Source organism: Euprymna scolopes, chromosome 13 (genome assembly GCF_053919585.1).
Source record: "Euprymna scolopes isolate OS-2025 chromosome 13, ASM5391958v1, whole genome shotgun sequence".
In the NCBI taxonomy this organism is placed as follows: Eukaryota; Metazoa; Mollusca; class Cephalopoda; order Sepiida; family Sepiolidae; genus Euprymna; species Euprymna scolopes.
In genome coordinates this window covers 97,301,948-97,325,161 of record NC_136494.1, presented here as the reverse complement: position 1 = coordinate 97,325,161, position 23,214 = coordinate 97,301,948, and the positions used below count along the sequence as shown (strand labels likewise).

The following is a 23,214-nucleotide window of genomic DNA, read 5'->3' as shown; positions in this document are numbered from 1 at the left end:
AAGAAAAGAGGTTAACATTTACAGTTGAAATGCACAGAGTCTTAACAGGATTAAATGAAATAAGTCATTTTTTTTTACCCAATCCAACTTTTAGATCCATTACAGTGTAATGCGGATATAAGACTTCCGAAGACCCTACATCTCTTATATCCGGGTTAAGCAGGCTCTAATTTGGGACCAGAGAATCTCTCGTATATCTGCTTTTCTTATATCCGGGTTACGCTGTACAAATTCCAAGGATAAATAGATCGCACATATGTCTGCATATTTAAATAATGAGTATTCCATGTGCGTGTATTCCTTTTTGTTTGATATGTAGAAATTAACTTTAAAAAGATTCATAATTTTCTCTTATACAAGTTCATTTTGTACTAGTAATGCTCGCTATCAATCTTAGCACACACACACACACGTTTATATATAACAAGTTGATAACATGCAATATAAAAGTTAAAATATTTTATTAAATAACAGAAACGCTTAATTTTATGTAATATTCATCAAATGCAGAAAATAACCTTTTTTATTCAAAAATTGTACAGAAAAAAAAGTCACGAAGAAAAATATATTCAACTGTTGTGTTGCGATATAATTTTATATAATTTGTATTAAATGAAACGTTCTGAGAATAGACTGTATTTAACGGGAAGACCAGCTTTTTTTTTTTTTTTTTTTATATATATACCTTTATATTTACTGCGTATACAATCCGTAACCTTGGAAAAGTGGAAGTGAAATAATAGGCTATGCAGACCCTCAATAGGATTCGAATTGTGTGCACCCCCCCCCCCCGATTTTTCTTTTGCAGTTTGGACACGATGGTAATCAATTTTAACTGGGTTTAAATTTTAATATATTGTTTTATATTTATTACCTGCAAACACTCACTTTTCATGCGTACAATTTTCAGTTTAGGAAGTGATAATTACTGCTGGTCGAAGGATTCGAACTCGATTGCAAAGCCACCTTTGGCTTTGCAATCTGATGTTCAATAAATGTTTGGATTTTCAGGTTGCGGGTAGTTTCGAGAGTAAATATAGATACTGATCTTCCGTTAAGTGTATGTATTGTCCGAAAGTTAATGGAATTATTTATATTTGCCGTACAAGAATTTATTTCTGGAATCAAACTTACTTATAAAAAAGACATTAATTACATATCCTCTTATACGTTTCCATCCCTCTCGAACTTTAACTAGCTCAGTCTAGAAATACGGAACCAGCAGTGGCATGGTCATATCCTAGTTTTATCTATCAGTTTCTTTTCGCAACTTTTTTTAAGTTCCTGGATTCTTTTAAAGGCTGACAAATATCTAACGAATTTATGAATGCTAGTCTTATTTGAACCTTCCCTTTCGTCACTGCTGGTATTTTTAGACTGGGCTAAGGTTTATGAGAGATACAGACGTATTTAGTCTGATTTTCACAAATAAATGCTTGTCGGAGATTATATATAATTTTATATTTATAACATGTATCAAAAGTTATTTTATTCAATGTATATTACTGTCCGCTTGGGATACCCAGATTTTATTCATCTAGTCATCCTGGAAGTAAGAAAAAAACAGCTTGTTCTTAAGATAGTCATCGATCCCGTTTAAAGTGAAAACTAAAACCGGATTTTCAATTTTAGACATTGGAGTAAGAATATGCCGAATTCTTTCCTAATTCCAGGATTACGAAGATGGACGAAGCCTGGGTGTCCCCACCGGATAGTAACGTATAGTATCTATATAATATATCAGTAGCGAGTCTAGCTCATTTATTTCCGTCCGACTGAAAATTAAATCAGTAGATATACAATTTAAGGGAGCGTATTTGACTGAATAAATGCTCATTGGCCAAATCTGGTTTAGCCCGATCTAAATAGAGACGTAATTGTTCAATTTATTTTCATATAATCCTTTTCGAACATTTCCATCATAGTCTTGAAGCAAACAGATTTCTGTATCACGAAGAATATCTAATTAAACCCATTCCAAATTATTTTATTTTCCAAAGGACAGATCAGGAAATATATCAGCTAGAGTCAAACCATTGATGGAAAGAGCTTGTCAAATATGGAGGCGGACAAAAATGCAATCGAACATTCAGGTGGATCAGGTTAGTTTGACTAGTCCGACCGATACTGACGCCATGCCTATATAATAAAAATTTTAATAGGAAAGCATAACAAAATGGTAAACTTGGAGATGATTCTATTTGTTTTACGCCCGGGCAATAACTTGAGGAGAAGGATTCATTTCCTGTGAAAATAAAAAGAAATAAAAATTAATTAGCAGAAGAAGAATCTTTAAAATATTTTATATTTTTGTTAGTCTCTTCATTATCAATGTAACGATGTCTAAACGCATGCGCAAAAGCAAAAAGGGACATAATCAAAACCCGATGTATTAGTACAGATCCAATCGTACATTCCAATAAAATGTAGACAACAGATTTCTTTTCAAATTTTTTAAAACTGAATTTTCACCCCAAACAAGGCACGGTGCCACTTTGATGTAGGGGCTACTATCAGGGACACGAGTTGCAGGAATACTATGTAGGGAGTTGAACAGCAAGCTGAACTTATGCATGTCAGTACAGTTGGGGAAGCAGGGAACCGGAAGGGAATTTAAAAGTCTAATAGCTTCTTCCACAGAACTGCTAGAGTAGAAGACTTTTCCATCTAGGGATCTCTACTGTGTAGGAATGAGACTTTGCTGCTTGTCGGGCTTGTCGGTGATGGGGTACAAAGGCTAGTTGTTTGTCGGAGCACCCACCATTAAAATACTTGTAAAACAGGCAGAGAGATGCAACATTTCGCCGATGGGATAGAGGTTGAAGCTCAGATGACATTTCAGGATGTATCAGGTTGGTGAACCTCTTGAATCCTGTCCAGAAGTGAGAGACTAGTAGCAGATGCACCAGCCCAAATGTGGCAACAATACTCCATACATGGGTGAATGGTAGCCTTATAGAGGTGCAGGATACTTTAAGGTGCAAGTAACTTTCTCGCACGGTAGAGAGTTACGAAAGTTTTAGTCAAATTTATTAACCAACTTTTGTATACCGATAAATGTATAAAAAATAAAATTTTACAAATGAATAGTTTATTTTTATTTCTTTAAAATTATATGGTCAAGTTAGGTACAAATAACCTTGAGCTGATGAATCAAACTTTCTGACTAGCTGATATGCATTTGTTATTATACAGTGTTATCTTCTATAATATAAATCTCACCTGTCTGTTTAATGTAATGTATTTGTGTTTGTATGTCTGCCTAAAACTTACAACAGAGGCAACGGATTTTCACGAAATTGGAATCATTTTGAAGCTTGACCCTTCAGACGACAAATGTCGAAAACTTGCCTAAAAAAATTAATTCCTTCACCCTCAACTGGGCACTTTTCTACAGGGAGGGGTCGCTTTTTTCGCCGATATTTTCGAAAGTCATCCCTTCTTTTCGATTGTCTAACCTTAATTTAAACCTACGTCACATCTGGTTTGACGATGGGTGCAGCAGCGAAAATGTCACTAGTTCACGTTCTTTTCCTCCTTCGCGGTACGGGTTCGAGCCTGCCTACTACCACTTTTTTTGCTCAGTATACACTTCCAGGCAACGCCGAGCACCCAGACTAGTTGGAAATAACGTACCTTGCTGGAATCTGTTTTAAACATTAGTCAACCCTGATAATTTATAGATGAGAATAATTCAGATCTGAATATATATATATATATATATATAAAAAAAAAAAAAAATCTTCCTTACAACTAAAATAGTTATTTTTCTGCATACGCTTTCACAAAAAAGGCAGACATAATGACTTCACTGCATTTTGGCAACACCAGCTAGTTTTTTTTTTATTATTATTATTTAAATTATTTAAACTTCTTTTCATAGCATTCGAATTTCATTTAAATGATAATAGCAATCGTGGACATTTCACGGAGTTTCGTTATTACAATATAATTACTGATATAAGTTGATATTTTATCTATTTCATCAGATTCGTTGTTAGCAATTCAATAAAAAATTGAACATTTTTCACGTACTAGCAAATGTCTATATTTAACCATTCTAGCGGAAAACTGGTATTTGTATGAGTGAATTTCTAAAAAAAAAAAAAAAAAAAAAAAAAAGCTGATAGGACTTGCACACATGAGAGCGGCGGAATGTTGTGGTTACATGCGCTGACTTTGTGCATGGCGCAATGGGTTCAAGTTCTGCCTAGGTAACTGCACCACTTTCACTTAAACCCTTAAGAAAGGATGGAGATATATATATATATATATATATATATATATATATATATATATATATATATCTTTTCCGCCCATTGATTAAATATGATCAACTAGACTCAAGCCTAACTTGTGCAGCTAATCTAAAAGAAATAAAAACTGAAATAACACCAGTATTTCTCCGCTTATCTAGGCATTGTTCCCAGTGACACTGGACTTCTTACCGCTGGACTCGAACAATTTCGATGAATGGGAGGTAGGGTTCTCCTACACATAAAACATGAACCTGCGTCTTATTTTGTCCTGTGTAAGCAATTAAATGGAGACAAGTACCTCCTTCGTGTGTGTGTGTGTCCTAATATTTAATGTAACCGTTAGCTTCATTTTAAACTTACTCGATCTTGGGTTGATTTATATGCATGCATCCAAAGGTCAGAGCAAGATAAGCCGATAATTTCACCTGTTGAGTAATGTACGGCACAATTTATAAACTGTCAACGATTAACAAAGATAACCTCGAAATCGTCGTGATTTAGATAAATTGAAAACTTGGGGGGGGGGCAATATCGCCAATCTGCGTATCGATTCTTCATTTAGATGACTACATTATTTATTTTAGTGTAAGTACCATAGGTAACTTTAATTAGCACATATGCAAATATAAAATGGAGAAATCGAGATTATTAGAATGATATTTGGCTTCACGTGAGGAGGATTCGAAACTCGTGACATCCAATCCTCATAAATTGTTTATTTTGGGGGAGGGGGTTACGGCATATCAACTCTTTCCGGGTTATTTAATGCCGAATCTAGTAATTTTGAAGAATTTAATAAAAATTTTTTTTTTCAAGTCAGTTTCTATTCGACCCATAGTTGGGACCCTAACAGGTACTACCACTCCGGGTCAGAGTGGACCTGGGAGCAATGGCAATTAAGAGGTGGCTCCACACTTCCCAAAGCCCACAAACTGGGGCCTCACAATTGGATATAGTTTAAGGGCATATCCAGAACCACTCATAAATTGGACTACGGTTTTCAAACCTGCCGTCACCTAGCTCTTTAGCATGAGTTTACACGTCAAACAAACTTTGTTCATAAATCGTTCTAAACTTCTACTTATATAGAAAAGGCACTTTGTCTTCAAGTTGGTTTTGTATGGAGCATTAAAACTCGATAATCGAAAAAAAAATCTGATTAAATAAGTAACAGCCTAATTTTGACCAAAGTTAACACTCTTATACAACCTAACATCACAAGTGCATTTCAGAAGTTTTATCACCGCACAAGCAAACAGACCTGGCGTATAAAATCAACAATAGGTTCTTTGATAAGACATGGGCGTGTTCAAAATGAAGGTGTCTGCTTAGAGCACAATTGAACTATGATACTTCGACTTTTGCATTTTAAACTTTAATCCAAGCCATATAATGGCTTGGATTAAATTGGCTTGAATATAATTTTATAAAAATAATTTCGTAAAAGCTACCGTAAGTTCTTTACAGTGCAATGTGGACTACAATGTATTGTAGACCAAGTCACCGTGGGGGAAGTATGTGAAGCTTCCTCCTGGCGCATCGTAGTGAGTCCTTGACCAAAGCAGGAAATCAATCTATTTGATTAAAAAGAAAAAAAAAATGGGCAATGTCATCGATTTCGATCGATAATAAGTGTTGAACATTCATTGATCCGTATTCAATCCCGGGCAACGTCAGGTCTTCCTGATAGTAACAAATTCAAGTACATTTACATCCGCGATCGTTCGCGCATTATTTTTAGTCTCAACAATCTGTGCAATTACTATTAGTGTACATTGAGATTTGTTTTGTTTTTTGTTTCGTTCATACATTTATATATTTTTCATGTCTTCAACGTGCCTTTTGTGTGCTGTCGACGCCGGCATAATAAACGTTGAATGTAAAAGGTTAACTCTTCATTTTTATTCTTTTCCAAGAAGCCAACATGGTTGACGCCTACGAAGCAATAAAATATTTCCAACGCAACACGACATTAATATACCGAAAGGTTAATAACATTGTTGCTTATGAAGACAAATTAAGATCTAGTCAAAAATATGGAGAGGCTCTAAGTTACAATAGTGTGATGACTGACATCATTGAGCACGAGAACGTGGTGAAAGATGATCGAATTCTGGAACATCGATTTATGGAGCATTACACAGGATATAAACCTGTCAGCAGATCAAGATCGTTAATAGCAGGGAATACGCACAATACTAGCCACCCATCCAACGGGGCTGCAGTCGAGATTGAACTCGCTACACGAGTGTAGTGCAATTCAAATCTTGTCGGTAGCTGAATACTTGATGTTTCGCCAGGTCTATCAAGGGGATTTTTTATCGTGACGCCATCACTAGATGGGGGTGCCTACCATGGCTTAAGAGAGTTCCATCTACCCTCGGGAGAAGGATAGACCGCACCAGTTTCTTAACCTAATATTTTACCTCGCGGTACATACAGCGCCTCGCCTTACCCAAATGGTCATCTATCTGGTACTGGCCAGACTCAACGTTGCTTAACTTCAGTGATCCGGCGAGAATCGGTGTGTCAACGTGATTGTGCCGTATTTATGCACAATACCATAGACAGGAGAAATAGAACGGAGACTACGCCAAAGATCCACACAATGGCGCGAAATTCAGGTGATTCTGAGAAATGCAAGATGGTTGCCTTGACTAATACAATATTAGAATAGCCGGGTTTTATCTCCTATAAGTAGCTGTATACAATGATCTAACACCCAATTAAGGTTTTATGCCAAATTTCTATTTACTTGCCTCCCCATAAAGACAGTGTGAGACACAATGGCGAATTTTAATGCGGGGAAATCCAGTTCCTCAAAAAGGGGCAGTTTGAATTGGAACAAAAATTTTAATTGCTCCAATCTAGAAGAATTTCTCCACTGACCAAGGACAGAACTGACCAAGTGTATCACCAGAACAGATATTACACTATGTCTAGCCAAAAGAGATAATCACATACATTGATTACTTTTATAAAATTTTACCAAAATTTTTTATATTAATTTAAAAGCGCTTTTGCGATAATTTTATTAGCGAAGATTAGTTTTGGTCATTTAAAAATGAAATTCATTGGTGTTTTGCGGTAAATCAAATTTTTGAATGGATTATTTAACGTTGAATGAATGTCCATTGTATTAGGACTAGTTGCACACAAGTTTCCTTTCCTGTTTCACAATATTAGTGCATAAACGACAAATCTGCTTCAAATCCCATAGTTCGAGGCGGTATCCATTTGTCAAAGGCAAGACTGAAGCAACATGCGCATATACATGAATCTTATTAATACATTTATAATTGCCGTAGATATTTTTCCGCATGAAAAGTTTTATCTTTAACTTTATCAATAAAACTGAAATTCGTTTATCCGTTATACAGATAGTAAGCATCAGTTTCTTAACACTACACACAAACAAACGTAAACAAAAAGACTAAAGATCTTGTAGGGGAATTAGGGAAACAACACCGGTTGTAGATACACCGGTGCGTAGTTTCTTTGTTTGGAAGCAAATAGCTGACAAGGGATTCGAGAAAGCACCTTCTCCTGTACGGTGGGTCAAACCCCATGTGGGAGGAAGCATGCAACCTCACAGGGTAGAACATACTTATCCTCCATGTTAGATGCAGGCCTTACATTTGTGGAACATATTTATCCTATTAATGGTAGGTCTTCACTCTGTGGGTGAGTTATGAACATTTGTATTGCTCTGTGATAAATATATTTGTATTTGGTTTCTGTCTAGTACGTCATACGTAATTTATGCTTGTGAAGTATTTTGTATTAGATTAACAATGCGACGACAAGACGTCCAACAATACTACTTTTAAATGATTTATTTGAGCTCAAAATGAATGCACTAATATATTCACAGGTCTCCTAATATGTAGATTATATGAATGGCGGACTTATCGATACGTATAGACATGTGAAGCATAACTGATATGAGTGTAGCAACGACTGGTTGCAGGTTATTTTAAAGGTTCCCAGCAAGAAATAATCTGGTGGTTAGGAACCGATTGACCACGTGTTGGAATAAACTAAGAGCAGTAAGTAAGTGGTGCCACTTCACTGAATCAACTGAAAAGGAGAAACGCGTTTTCACATAAACGGAGACATCGAAAAGATAAGTGCATTTATGTGTCAAGCCTTTTATATACAGTGTAACCCGGATATAAGAGACTTCTCCAGTCTCTACAACTATTATATTCGGGTTACACTTATATCCGGGGTTCTTATAGCCTGCTTAAACTGTACACAGGCTCTAATTTAGGACCAGGATAAATCTATCAGTTTTTCTTATATTCGAGACTCATATCCGGTTTACACTGTATAATTAGTTGTTTTTTTTTTATATACAGAGTGGTCGCTAGAAAAGCGGGACATTTGAAGGTCAGTTTGGATCCTGAATAAAATGCGTGATTGCTATTTTTTTGATTGGTTCTTTTGTTGTCGAATGGGTGCGCAATCTGCATATGGATTTCATTAAATCTTATTTCTTCGATTTAGATTTTGATACCCACATAATGTACGGGAGCGGCAGGAAACACTCTATTGAGGATTTGAAAACGTGATATCCCACAAGTTACCCTTCAAAACGCCAAACGAGCTTTGTAAATAATTCTGTATAATTTACAGTTACCATAAATATTTTTTTTAATAGATTGTCTGTCCAGGGTAAAGAGCATTAAGTTAACTTTTTTTCCGTAAAATGCAATTGTTAACCAAATATCCGTTAAATAAAATGAATGCCGTTATCAAAAATAGTAATTTGATTATTTTTAAAACAATAAGTGTTTTATAAGTGTAAAACTAATTGTCAGCTAAATATTCTAATAAAAAATTTTCATTTAAATTTTATTTAACATTTTAGTTGATGGGAGAAGGGCAGCATAATTTGATTTTGGAACAATTCATTTCAAAATGGGTAATTTTGGAAATGCTTACCACGGCGACATATGAATCCCCATCTCTGCTGATCGAACGATCTTACTTTTTTAATGCGCGTGCGTGAACGGTGATAACGTACGTTCGAACGTGGGATTTTATTAATTCAAGTCCCAAATATTAATTACAATTTAAGCAATTAAAATAAGACCTGTTGGTTTTCTGTTTACATAAATTATTTTAATTTACATTTTTAATCTTTTAAAAGTTTCATAATTTGGAACAAACATGCAATACTACTACAATACTACTAGTGGCAATGTCGAGATTTGTTTTAAACTTGAAATAATTTTAAAAAATTTTACTTACCCGACCTTCTTGGACCAAAGCACATGGAGAGCAACACATGTGCGTAAGAATATCTCCGACAAAGGAACCCTACGGAAGAAAAAAGAAACGGAATGCCGTTAAATTGTGAGGGTAATTATTCAATAGTTCAACTTATTTTGTAGAGGGTGGATTAAACGTCTTTATCAAAATATGGCAACAACTCAGTCATATTGTGAACATTGGACAATAAGCAGCAGCAAATTTTGTAAAAAATAGTAACAGTTGATTCGATAAGAGTCATATGCATAACACCTTAAGGACAAGTATTCAAGTTTAAAAAAAAAATGTCTCGGTTGAGCACAGGCCTATAATACATTCCTCTGAAAAGGGGACTAAAAAGAAAAAAGTAAAAGGACAAGTGCTTGGGCATTCTTAGCACCTCCCCAATTCACACCTTTTAAAAATTAGGGGCTGGAATATTGGCGCTAACTAAATCCATGAAATATTCGACAGTTTATTCGGGACGTTATACTGCAGATATCGTTTGATCATTGGAAACAGATTCAAACTTTTCGGTTACTGCTAATCTATTTTTATTTCCCTTGCACGATACAATGGCGAGAAATGAGGATTTGAAAAGTCAGTGCGCAAGAGGAAGAGCATTCTGACCTGCTAATGCTTGGGTAATCGCATTGGTATTCCCCGGTAGGGACATCTCTGGTGATTAGCAATAAACTAAGCTTTTGAATGATAAGGCAAAGCCTGGGAGTTGGATCTTTTAAGTTTGGACACTGTCATACCTCAACATACAGAAACATGATAGTTACTCAATCTCAATTACTTCTAAGTCTCGTCCGCTGCTTAACCAGAAATACAATCAAGTTCTGAAAAATGTGCCCCCAAAAATGGACGCTTACCGAGTATTTTCTCAGATCTTGAATTGGTATAGACATGTTTCTTATTGACATTTTCCAAACTGATTTTCGAATAATTCAATATTCGTTCCCAAGAGGGAAGAGAATTACTAGAATATATTTTTTAACGGAAGGGGAAATGTTGAAGAGAAATGAAATAGTAAAGGGGGATAATTTTGCTTTCGCAAAAGATTTGATCTTTCTCTGTCGTAACAAAACTTCGATTTAATTTTCTTTTGCGGCTCAACAATCACCGTTCGACCATTTAGAACCAAGAAGGTTATATTTACGATATCACTTTTTGTGGTGTTTAAAAATCTGGAATTTCTGATGATATTCACAATGTGTAAATGATTTTGTTTGATTTTTGTAGTATTAAGTTTCGTTGTAAAACACATTCAATTATTTCTTTTGTGGACTAGAACTTCTCAGTATCTTTTTTTGGTTTAGTCTTAGAATTTCTTAGCCTACTTCTGTTTCTATCCTCTTTGATTATTCAAATTCATTTTTTGTGAGAGTTTGTTCTATGTGGGTTGCTTCTTGCTTGTGAGGTTCTGTATCTGTCTCTGAGAGTTACTTTGTTTTTTTTTTGTTTTCCATGTCTGAAATATTTTTCTTGTTCAGTATTCTGCGTTTCTGCCTTTTGGGGTATTTATATCTAACTAGCTGGTGGGGAGATTCCCCGTTTGCCCGATCGTAAAATACCCTTAATATATTTTAATTTGTCTAGATTTCGTATATACTAACAGTTCAGCCCGGCTTTGCTCGGGTCCTATGTACTATTCATAACTTGCCCTAGGTTTATGTAAGATTTCAAATGTTTAGACCAAAATTTGTCCGGATAATTTCGAAGAGACCGCAGATGTCAATTTAACTTTGACCCCAATTTTGGCCCCTTAACATTTATTTGGATTTCAAATCAAAATACAAAGTTTACCCATGTCCAAAGTTACCTACATCTAAGTCTTTAGACCAAAAAATGGCGGATGAATTTGGTAGAATCTGTAAAGGTCAAATCTTTCAACTTTGACCTTTTGGCAGCGAAATGTTCGTCCCAAAACTGATTAAAATGCTTGCCACATGTCTGAATACCCGTTATGTATAAATTTCAGATGTTTAGACCCAAAATTGGTTTAGTAGTTTGCTAGATACCGCAAAAGTCGAATCTTTTGAACTGACCCCCCTTGGCAGCTCAAATTTTCAACCCAAACCGATTAAAAAGCTTGCCACATCTTTGAATACACTATGTAAAATTTCAAATGTTTAGATCAGAAATTTGCCTTGTAATTTGCCAGAGGTCAATTTTTTTTAACTTTGACCACAATTTCGACCCCATAATATTTGGGGGGGGGGCTCAAAAAGTTTTATCCATGTCCAAGTAACCTACATTTAAAATTTCATGTGTTTAGACCCAAAATTTGCGGAGGAAATTGGTAGAGTTTTCAAATGTCAAATCGTTGAACTTTGACAGCCAATTTTCTGGCCGAAAACCGATTAAGATTTTCCCAAATCTCCATACCCCTTATCTCAAATCTCGAGTCTCTAGACCGAAAATTGACAGTTATTTGGCAGGGAAATGTACAGACACACACACGGAGACATTTTCACTTTTATAAATATATAGATTAGAATCGTGATTTCAAAAGTATTTGGGTGCCATCAATTAGAATCGAAACCGGAAGCTAAACTAGCATTCAATGCTGGTGATGTTACCACTGTACTAACGTTACACGCATATGAACAAATTAAAAATAAACGAAGATGAATGTACAAAATGTAAAACAATTTTTTTCAATTTTAACCCATTTTTGACTCCTTAAAAACTATTTTAACCGGCTAAAGAATCAGAAAAGAACGGTCCGTAAATCCAATCATTTGAGGCTCCTAGCGCCGCTCTGACAGTTTCGAAAGATAGTTTGAAAATATGGAGATAAACAGACGGACATATAGCATATTATATATTAGATTTATACGTTTCTTCTAATTTTGTTTGAAGATTATATTTCTATTTGCTTAATTGTTTTTGTCTTATGCGTGTTGTGCAATGTTTCCATTAAAAAAAAAATATGCGCACAGAAAAGGAGACTAAAGACGGCTGAGAGTTTGGTTTTATGCTTACTGTTGGATAGAAACATATCACACGCGAGATGGACATATACACTTTTATCTAATTAACTATCTTATTAAAGATAAATCGGTGGATACAGTGAACCGAGATCGGGGGGGGGGGTTCACTCTTAGTGATTATCAAAGTTTTCCTTAGAGTATTATTGGTGATGTCACCCGCACGACCACCATTGGCAGATTGATCAACCTCGATATCCATGACGTCATGCCATGGCGTATTTTAGTTTTACTCTATTTTCATCTCGCATATTAATTTAATTCACAAACTCCATGTCATATTTCTTGCGCTTAGTTCGACTCGTTGTCACGATTAATACTAGCTGCTGTACTCGCTATCCGACATGGAGGCCATCCATTATATAATAGTTGGATGAATGAAGGTGGCCGTCTTTTAAGCAGTGTACTTGTCTGTGTAATTAACTATGAGCAACGTTTTTAAATTTATCTGATATTAATTATTTATTGGAGTGTTTGATGCTAAATTATAAGCGGCGAACATTTCTTATCACTCGTACTCTATTTTTCTGTCTTTAATCGCACACAAACAAGGCACACTGTCACAGACGTAAGAGACTATCGTGAATAGAGATCAGATTTATAGGGGGGGGCTAATTTGAGAGTTGTACAAGAATATGCTAATTTAAATTACATTTAGATTTCTAATTTTGATACATTGAAATAAGGGAATTCTAAAACCGAACAGTTTGAGAGAAAAAAAAAAAAGAGTAAAGTCTTCAGGGATCTATGGGCTTTCACGGTGAAATTTTGCTGTTCATCTGTTTGACTGGAGGTATTTACGTTGAGGGAGTATAATTGCAACAAGTTCGTCGGAGCACATTCCGGTGAATTACTTTTAAAACTAGCAAAGGGATACAACATTGCATTGGTGAGACAGAGGCTGGAGCTTGGTAGACAGTGAGGGATCTATTAAGTTAAATTCTTTTGCGCCATATGCATCTTTTGCACTTTAGAAATCACAAATAGAAAGTAAAAAAAAATCAAGTATACGTAAATCTTATTTTCTAAACATGTGCATCAGCATTTTTGCATCTGATTTTGATGCCAGTGTTCTTGACCTTCCGGCCAGGATCAACGTGTAGTGCCTGATCTGATGTTTCACTTAACTTTTTTGGTCTTGGTTAGTGAAAGAGAAACCCTTCATAACTGATACATTTAATTTTTGTTACCAATCAGTGTCCCTTTTTGGGGGGGGGCTGGTTTCCCCCACATTCAAAGTCAACGTTGTGGAGGCAAAAAAAAAAAAAAAAAAAAAAAAAAAGGAAATTATAAAAACAAATGTGAAAGCGAAATATGTACCTATTTACAATGTCTCCCCACGGGACAGAGTTAGACACCAGGGTCGTTTTTTAATGTGGGAATCAAATAAATTGTAATCTGCGTAGATGTACTTTTGAATGTCGTGATAACAGAAAACGCACGTATTAAAACTAGTAATGTAATATCTAGATAATATCGAGAGGGTATAAATAATATCGCATTATTTTTGTCAGAAACTTGTATAAAGATGAGATATGTATCCAAATTTGTTTAGATGAGAATTGCACCAAATGTGGCACGAAAAATTCTCAATAACATGTTTTCTGTAACTTTATTTATAATATATATATATATATATATATATTATATATATATATATATATATATATATATATAACCTGTGGTTAAATGTATGTATGTATATATATATATATATATATATATATCTGCCTAAAACTTTCGACAGAGGCGACGGATTTTCATGAGATTGGCATCGTTTTGAAGCTAGACTCTGTAAAATTGGCTAAAAACAATTCCTTCACCCTCAACTGGGCACTTTTCTACATGCAGAGGTCGCTATTTTCGAAAGTCATCACTTTTTGATTGACTAGCCTTAATGTAAACATTCGTCACTTCCGGTTTAGCTATGGACGCAACAGCAAAGACGTCACGTTTTTTAGGGGGGGGGGCTCCCCACGTTCTTTTACTCCGGGGCACGGGTTCGAGCCTGCCTGCCTACTAAATTTTAGATTTATTTTTGCTCAATACACCTCCAAACACCCGGGCAATGCCGGCCACCCAGATTAGTTTCAATAAGTAACTGGGGTCTCGATTTTTATCTTGTAAACATTTTAAATAGACATTTATCTATTTTTCTATCTCAACGCTAAACAACTCGTAAAAGGGCACGTTCTCACGCTCCACGTTGAACGAGAAACTGTAAGTGTTGATAGTTTCAATGTAGTAAAAAAGCGTAACGTTTGTACTTGCTAAAAAAATAAATAAAAAATTAATACATGTAACAAAATATAAGATTTTCTGATAGCAAAATAATCGCCATTCGCCTATTACCAGTGATAATTCGAAGAGACTAAAGCATTAAGTATAGTGATCAAAGAGCTTAAAAAGAATAAAATTTAACTGTTTAATAAAGTAAATCAAAATTCAAAGAGAACTTGCTAGTCAATGAGTTGGACGAAAGCTACAAATAAATCCGACTAATTTTATATGTTCATAATATGCGTATATTTGAACAGCAAATCATTGTCGATGCAAGTTTGGTTAAATGCAGAGTTTTTCCTTTTCAGTATTTATATATGAGTTAACCTCCATTCAGTCTTGAAAGGTAATGGATACCTCTTGTTGCAGTGCATTTGCGAGGAATATTGTGAAGCAAGGGTTGCGCAAATCTCAACTACACTTCTGATTAGGTATTCTTCGAATATAGTGGAAAGAAAAATTCAAAAACGACTGAAGACAATGTTGAGATGAGCAGCGGGTCCTCTCGCATACAGCGCTTGGTCTTATCAAATAGTTACTCATTCAGTACTGACCAGGTTCCACATCGCTTAATTTCGACGATTTAACTAAAATCGGTGTCGAATTCAAGACAAAAGTGAATCAGGAACTTGCATAAAGATGAGGTGTGCATCAAAATGTTCTACGATATAAAGCAAGTGATGGGAGGAATTGACATGGCAAGAAGATGAAGCAAATACTTCTACATCCACGGACATTTTTTGGCCAAAGCTCATATGCATATTTTCATTGAGCCTTCATAAATTCCAGGTTTCAATGTAATGTTTTTGACAGTTTATAGTTTACATTACAGAGAAAGACGATCACAAGCATACTCCCTATTATATAAATGGAATTTTTGTGTGCGAGTTCGTTCCCTATGGATTTCGAAATCGAGCCGATTTTTATGAAATTTCACACACATGTACTTTGTATATCTAGCAATGTACTAGATGGGTTTTGTGTCGGAATGTCTTTTTTTTTACATAGGCGTCACCACTTATCAAGGCCAAGTGGCCACTCAAGGATAAGGGTTAAAGAGTGTAGAGTAGTCAAAAGGACAATATAGTAATCGATAGTAATGGAAGTTCGGTAAATTTGTTAACTTAAGTGGAACGGCTCATCAGAAACTTGTTCACGTTGGACTTGAAGACAACCATATTATAGACAGCTGGAAAGCAGGAAAACGGAAGACAATTCCACAGGCGTGCAGTTCTAAGAAAGAAGCTTTGATCATGGAATCTGTTTAGGTTTAGGTACAGATAAAGAGTGGGGAAAATTATTGATGTTTTCAGCTAGTCTAGTGTTTCTTGTGAAAGTTTGGCGAGGGGGGACCATAGATTGAAGCTCAGTCGAACACTTTCCATGAAAATAACGATAAAGCAGAGACAAACTCGCAACATCTCTTCTGTGAGATAGAGGTTGCAGGGAAGAGAAAAGGACATCTCCCACCAAGCCACAAAGTCTATTTTGAACACTATCAAGGCAGGACAAGTCTTTTCTAGCAGCTCCTGCCCATATGTGGCAACAGTATTCCATCCTTGGACGTATCTGGCTCTTATATAGATAGAGAATTGCATCAGCAGTGAGATATCTAATGGGTCGATAGAAGGATCCGACCATTTTTCCAGCGGCCTTGGCAACAGATTTGATGTACGTATTCCATTTAAGATCAGGAGTAAAGGTCAAGCCCAGAAGCCTGTCAAAACTTGAGGCCTCCCCAAGACGAGAGCCATTCATTTCAATTGATGCCAGATGGGGATCAGAACGTTGATGATGTAAAGAGAGAAGCTTGGTTTTAGATGCATTAAAAGTAACCAGCCACTCCTTTCCCCATTGTACAACGCGATCAAGATCAGAGGAGAGAGAATCGGAGAGAACTTGGTCGTTTACTGTCTTAGATGTGCTACCATAGATGGTAGTTTCGTCAGCAAAAATTTCTACGAATGATGTAAGGATGTGATTTGGAAGATCATTAATGTAGATCAGGAAAAGAGTTGGGCGCAGGATGGACCCCTGAGGGACTCCAGCATTTATACTGTGAGCTTCTGATTTTTGCCCATCAACTACTACTCTTATGAACCTATCAGAGAGAAATGATTTAATAATTGAGAAGACATTTCCAGCTATACCATAGCTAGAGATCTTGTGAAGTAAACCTTTATGCCATACCCTATCAAAGGCCTTTGATATGTCAAGAGCAAATGCCCTAGAAAGGTTGCCTCTGTCGAGAGATTCGCTAATCCTATGAGATATAACTGTAAGCACATCTGTAGATCTAGCAGAACGGAAACCATATTGTGTCACAAAGAAGGTTATTTTTGCTGAGATGGTTGATTACTTCTCTATTTAACACAGATTCCAGCAACTTACTCATGACGCACAGGAGACTTATTGACCTGTACTGAGAGGGGGATGAACGATCACCTGAATTCTAAAAATACAGGGAATACTGATGAGATTTTCCAGGGTGATAAGCAATTTTCCTTAAGACAATGTTTAAACAGTTTTGTAAGTATGGGTGCTAGTTCTGGTTGAAGTTTTTTTGAGTACTATGATTGGAATACCGTCAAGGCCGGTTGCTTTACTGGAATCAAGGTTTTTGATTAGCTTGGCAACATCACATACAGATATTTGTATATCACATAGTGTGTTTTCTGATACAGGAGGAAATATTGGGGGTTGGCGGCCTTGGTCGCAAAGGGTAGAATTGGCTGCAAAGTTCTTGGCAAAGAGTTTGTCTTTGTCTGATGCTGACGAGATTAACTCCGGTCCATTGATGATAGTTGGGATAGAGCACACGCTTCTGTTCAGGATTCTGTTTGCAATTTGCCAAAACTGGTGGGAACCAAGCCGCTGCTCAGCTACTTTGGACTTGACGGACTGAGCATACAACTCTCTTGCGTTCTTTATTACTTTCTTACAATGGTTGCTGGCAGTCCTGATAGCGGCTTTAGTTTCCATACATCTATTACGTTGGAAGCAGTGGAAAAAGTGATTTCTGTGCTCAATAGCAGCAGCACATTCTGGAAAAAAAACATGGCTGGCTGTTAGGTTTTTGCTGGAACTTTTTCGAGGGTATGAAATTGTCTATACCTACAATTAACCATTCTGTCAGGTCTGATACTATAGACGACACATCCTTTTTAAACATGGAACGCAGAGGAAGATCCGATATAAATGTACGGAAGCTATCCCAGTCAGCCATAGTGCATCGATATACTGTACGATGGAGAGGTACGTCTGAGAACTTATTACATTTCATTTTTATCTTAATTGATACAACTGAGTGGTTGGAAGATCCAAGAGGAGACAGAACGGAAACTGAACATAGTTCAGGGCAAGAAAAAATCCGATAAAAGAACATGCGATTTTGACCAAAGTTAATTCCTCAACACAATATCACAAGTACATTTGAGAAATTGTTACCACACAAGCAGAAAGGCCCGACAAATAAAATCAACAGTAAGTTCTTTCGTATAACAAGGACGCGTTCGAAATTAATGTTTCTGATTAAAGCACAATGAAGTCATGATGCTTGTACGCATAAAATACGCAAAAAAAAAAAAAAAATCTTTACCAAATTCTAACATAGGCGATATCGGCTCATTCGAGAAAAAAAAAATGGAAAGTATAACAACCGTTTCTTTCCATAATTTCTGTTATGGGCATGCGTGTAGGGGGTTACAATTTTCTCTATGCGGAAAGGGTTCACCATGTTAGAAGAATACCCATTGCTTCTAGTATGGTGAGCTTCCAAGAATTTATTATTACTGAAATTTCAAAATCATTATCTTACTTCCTCTCAATTTGGATGGTCATAGATTGTCCTATCGCCGTTCTCTAATTGACATGGGACATTAGCGTGCAAATCTTTGAAAAGGATATTAATCTTCAGACCGTAACAATTGTGAACGCGCATCATGCAAAGTAGTCTGAATTTCTTTGTATTATCAGTAACATTTATTTCATTTAATAACCCTTTAATAGCAATGGCAACATCGCCCTTATTTGTTAATACTGTTCGTTGCAGAAGTTAAATTATACACCTGTATTTCTTTTATAGCAGTGGTTGTAATAGTTATAGCAATGAAATTTAGAGGTTAATCTTTTAAAGTTGATGTATAGAGGATTTGAACCTGTGGAAGAAATTCGATTTTGTTTTTAGCCGGTAAGAATAGATAAGGGGTTCAAAAAAGTGGAACTTGGCTGACGTAAGTCAATGTTATCATTACGCATGCGTAAATACACATTTATATCTTTAATAGCGTTATTTTTAAGGCTTTATATGCGTATGGACTTAGCTCAGAGGGTAACAAACAGAACTGGATAGCTTTGTTTGGTTTCGATTCTAGCTGATGGCACCCAGGTCATATTTTTTTTTAGCTTTTAAAATCGCTCATACATATTAGGCATAATATAATTATCAATTGATAATTTGCTTTATAATAAGGAATCTGTACGAATCAATTATATTTAAGCGTATTTTACGACCGGGTAATGCTGGGCAGTCTGCTAGTATTATATCAAGCTATGTTTACAAAGAAGGCAGTTATACAATAAAAACACTATATTTTGACATTATCGTAACATTTTGAAAAGATACATTTGTTGTATTAAATGAAATCTATTAATCATTTTCATCATCCTATGAAATATTGGTTTTGATAAAGAGCAAAGAGTAGTATCAGTTCAACAGACGGTGAGTCATTACTTTTTCTGGCTCGGTTCTGTTGGGCTGAGGAATTTATTTTGGATAGCTATCGAGAGAGGGGGGGGGATCACCTTATTTTTAGAATGAAGTTGGCTTATGGTCAATCGACACAGGCGCTCCAATTGAGAATGTCGACGGGGCTACTCAGGCATTTTTGTGTGGTTAGAGTGCATTACTTGTGCGCTGACCTACCATCCACACCTTCCGGTCTTGTGCCATATTTTCTGGCATGAAAGGGAGATTAAATATAATATAGTATCCATCCATCTTGATACTACACATCTTTTCCGTCTTCGGTTGGTGAAAGAAATCCTTCTAGATCGAGACAATCTTATTTTTGTTCCAATTCAGAATGCCTCTTTCTAGGGAGATGGATTTCCCCCCACATTAAAAACTAACCTTGTGTTTAGGTAAGTATATTCGAACTAAGTTACAAATGTTTGGGGGGTTTTCACTCACACACATATTGCATTTGACAGGAAGTTACACACAAGCACACATGTTACCTATACGAATTCATGAAATCGTGCTAATTTAGTTAAAGTACAATGAACCTAAGCAAATATCACATAAAGACGAACTTAATCTCGTATCCACTACACAAAACTATAAAACAATATGCCTATTTAAAGTTAGGTTTACCATGTTTATGTATTTGTATGCATAGGATTCACTTCTAGAAGAATTAACTGATTAATTTTAGAACACCTGCAAGGTGTAAGGAGTGGTAATATGGGCTATATTTACTTGAATCTAAATATGTATAGGGGCAAAAGCCTTTCATGAATATTTGTAGCCCCGAGTTTTTATGAAATTTTTTTACAGTATGTATAATTTGTAAAAATATTCTCCAAATGACAGTTTCTTTGAGGCATTTTAAAGGATTTTAGGCGGCATGATATGGACGCTACCTTTAATTTGAAACTTAATATTTTAGATTTGCATTAAATTTAATTCATATTTACTAGATATCAATTAAGCAAACATTCAAAATTTCAATTTATTAAGAATCTTTAAGAATCTTCAAGAATTAGAATCATGTAATGCATTTTTCTTTTCAAATTTTCAAGAATTATTAGCACCATCATGTATAGATTTTTATTTTACAAGAAACTGTTCAGGCATTGTCATCAAAATTGAAATAGGGTTCATAAACACAAGATTCGTAAAAGAAAGATTGAAAGGTGGTCAACTGAATTACATTAAAACAGTTTCCACTTCGACAGGAAGAAGTCAACATACAAAAGAAGTGACGTAATAAAGGAAGTACGTGGCGGACAAAAGATTGATTTCTAAGTGCAATCTATACTAAAAATACTGATCGGAATTGCAAACATGGCGAGAAACATTCCTGATATACCGGTGCCAAAGAAAATAAGATTAATAAGATAATCAGTTGAATACAGTCTCGAAATGAGGTGCTATCAGTGTTACCATTAAAATAAATTATACCAATCAAACATTAAATGGTAAAACAGCCATTGAATCGAGGTCTTTTCGTTTCGTGAATCATCTGTCGTTCATTATTTACGTGCACATTGCTGATAATTAAGATGAGCAATCAATTTGAGCAACACACTGCTTCATTATAGAGTTCATCAGATTACCAAAAACCTACTCTAATGGCTGATTTCAGCTGCCTGCTAGATTTTGGAACTCCCGTTTCCTCGACCGGGCCGAAATGTAGAAATTTAATTACAGTGAAAACAGACATCTTTCTGCTCAAATCCCTACTTAGATTGTATCCCTATAAATTTAGCCCCTGTCACAATAGCAATTTCTTATACCTCGATTGCGAGGTGCCTTGTTCGGGATGAATTTTATAAAAAATAAAAGTAAACTATGGTATGAACAGAAACACTATTAAACTATAAGTAGAAAATGACTTGTGCTACACTGATATAATCAATCGTTTACAATAGGTATTCACCAATAAATGATGCGAAATGTTCAAATGCCCTTTAAAAAATAAAAAACATGGAAGTTACCACTTATTAAGGCCCGGAAGCCATTCGGGGATTACGGTTATTGCGTGTACAATAATCAATAGGACAATATCGTAGTAATCGTTAGTAATGGAGATCTGATAAAGTGTCTTAAGGGGCGGTTTATCAGGAATTTGTTTATGTTGGACTTGAAGATAAACAAGTTGCAGTCAGGTGGGAAACAGGCAAACGGAAGAGAGTTGCACAGACGTGCACTTCTAAGAAAGAAGCTTTGTGCATGGAATTTTCGTTTTGAATTAGGCACAGATACAGAATGGGGAAAATTACTGACAGTAGTTTTTTTCTGAAAGATTGGCGAGAGGACGAGCACTTTCCATAGAAATAACGATAAAACAACGACAGGCTCGCAACGTCCCTTCTGTGGGAAAGAGGTTGCGGGTTAGGGTTAGGCAAGAGAAAAGGGCATCCCCCACTAGGCTACAAAATCTATTTTGTACTCTGTCTAGTCAGGATAGGCTGCTTTTAGCAGCTCCTGCCCACATATGGCAGCAGTACTCCATCCTTGGACGTACTTGGCTTTTATATAGATAGAGAATTGCATCAGCAGTGAGATATCTAATGGAGCGGTAGAAGGATCCCACTATTTTTCCAACAACCTTGGCAACAGATTTGATGTATATGTTCCATTTCAGACTATGAGTAAAAAATCCCAGAAGCTTGTCAAACACGAAGCCTCACCGTAAGAGCCATCCATTTCAATTAATGCCAGATGGGAATCAGAGCGTTGATGATGTAAAGATAGGAGTTTGATTTTAGATGCATTAAAAGGTAACCAGCCACGTCTTCCCCCACTGAACCACGCGCTCGAGATCAGAGGAGAGAGAATCAGAGAGAACTTTGTCATTTACAGCCTTTGATGCATTGCCGTAGATGGTCGTGTCATCAGCATAGATGTCAAGGAATGATTTAAGTATGTGTTTAGGGAGATCATTGATGTAGATTAGGAAGAGAGTTGGGCCCAGGATTGACCCTTGAGGGACTCCAGCATTAATACTGCACGCCTCTGATTTTTGTCCATCGATCACTACTCTTATAAGCCTATCTGAGAGAAATGATTTAATAATTGAGAAAACATTTCCAGTTATACCGTAGATGGAAATCTTGTGAAGTAGGCCTTTATGCCATACCTTATCGAAAGCCTTTGATATGTCAAGAGTAATTTCCCTAGAAAGGAAGCCTTTGTCGAGAGATTCACTAATCCTATGAGGCATAACCGGTAGCACATCTGCTATAGATCTAGCATATTGCATGTCACTAAGAAGGTTATTTCTGCTGAGGTGGTTAATTACTTTATTTAATATGGATTAAAAACAAAGCATGTCCTCACCTCAAACTAGAAAGGAAAGCCTTGCATCAAATCCATTGCTAAGGTTGCTGGAAAGCATCTTACTCCTGACAATACCTTCACATTTATAATGTTGGAGGAGTCTTTGCTGCTTCAGCTGCTTGGAAACTGGGTAGAAAGTAATCGGCAACAATCTTTTTTACAATCAGCCAGACAGATACGAAACCAAAAACTGGCGCAGTATCTGTCGGGCTGAGATATGCTGCCTACCTCTTACCTAGGAGGGCCACCCTCACAGGCCTTGTCATCTGGCATTTAGGTGGTGCAAGTTTATCGCTTATTGCCAGAGACTAGCTGGACATCCTCATTTTTCTGACCTTGTGTCACATCTTGCTGA

General features: G+C 36.1%; 1 protein-coding gene across 1 annotated transcript in view; it reads right to left on the bottom strand.

Annotated features, from left to right (window-relative positions):
• Window positions 1–444: 444 nt before the first annotated feature.
• Window positions 445–23,214, bottom strand: part of LOC145292098 (uncharacterized) — a 52,961-nt gene continuing 30,191 nt past the window's right edge. Inside the window, exons 2-3 of the mRNA XM_080138182.1 lie at window positions 9,516–9,584; window positions 445–2,245 (exon numbers count right to left, since the gene is read on the bottom strand). Of these exons, the coding sequence (XP_079994308.1) occupies window positions 2,207–2,245; window positions 9,516–9,584 (108 nt within the window). The 3' untranslated portion in view covers window positions 445–2,206. The remainder of the gene's footprint in view (window positions 2,246–9,515; window positions 9,585–23,214) is intronic.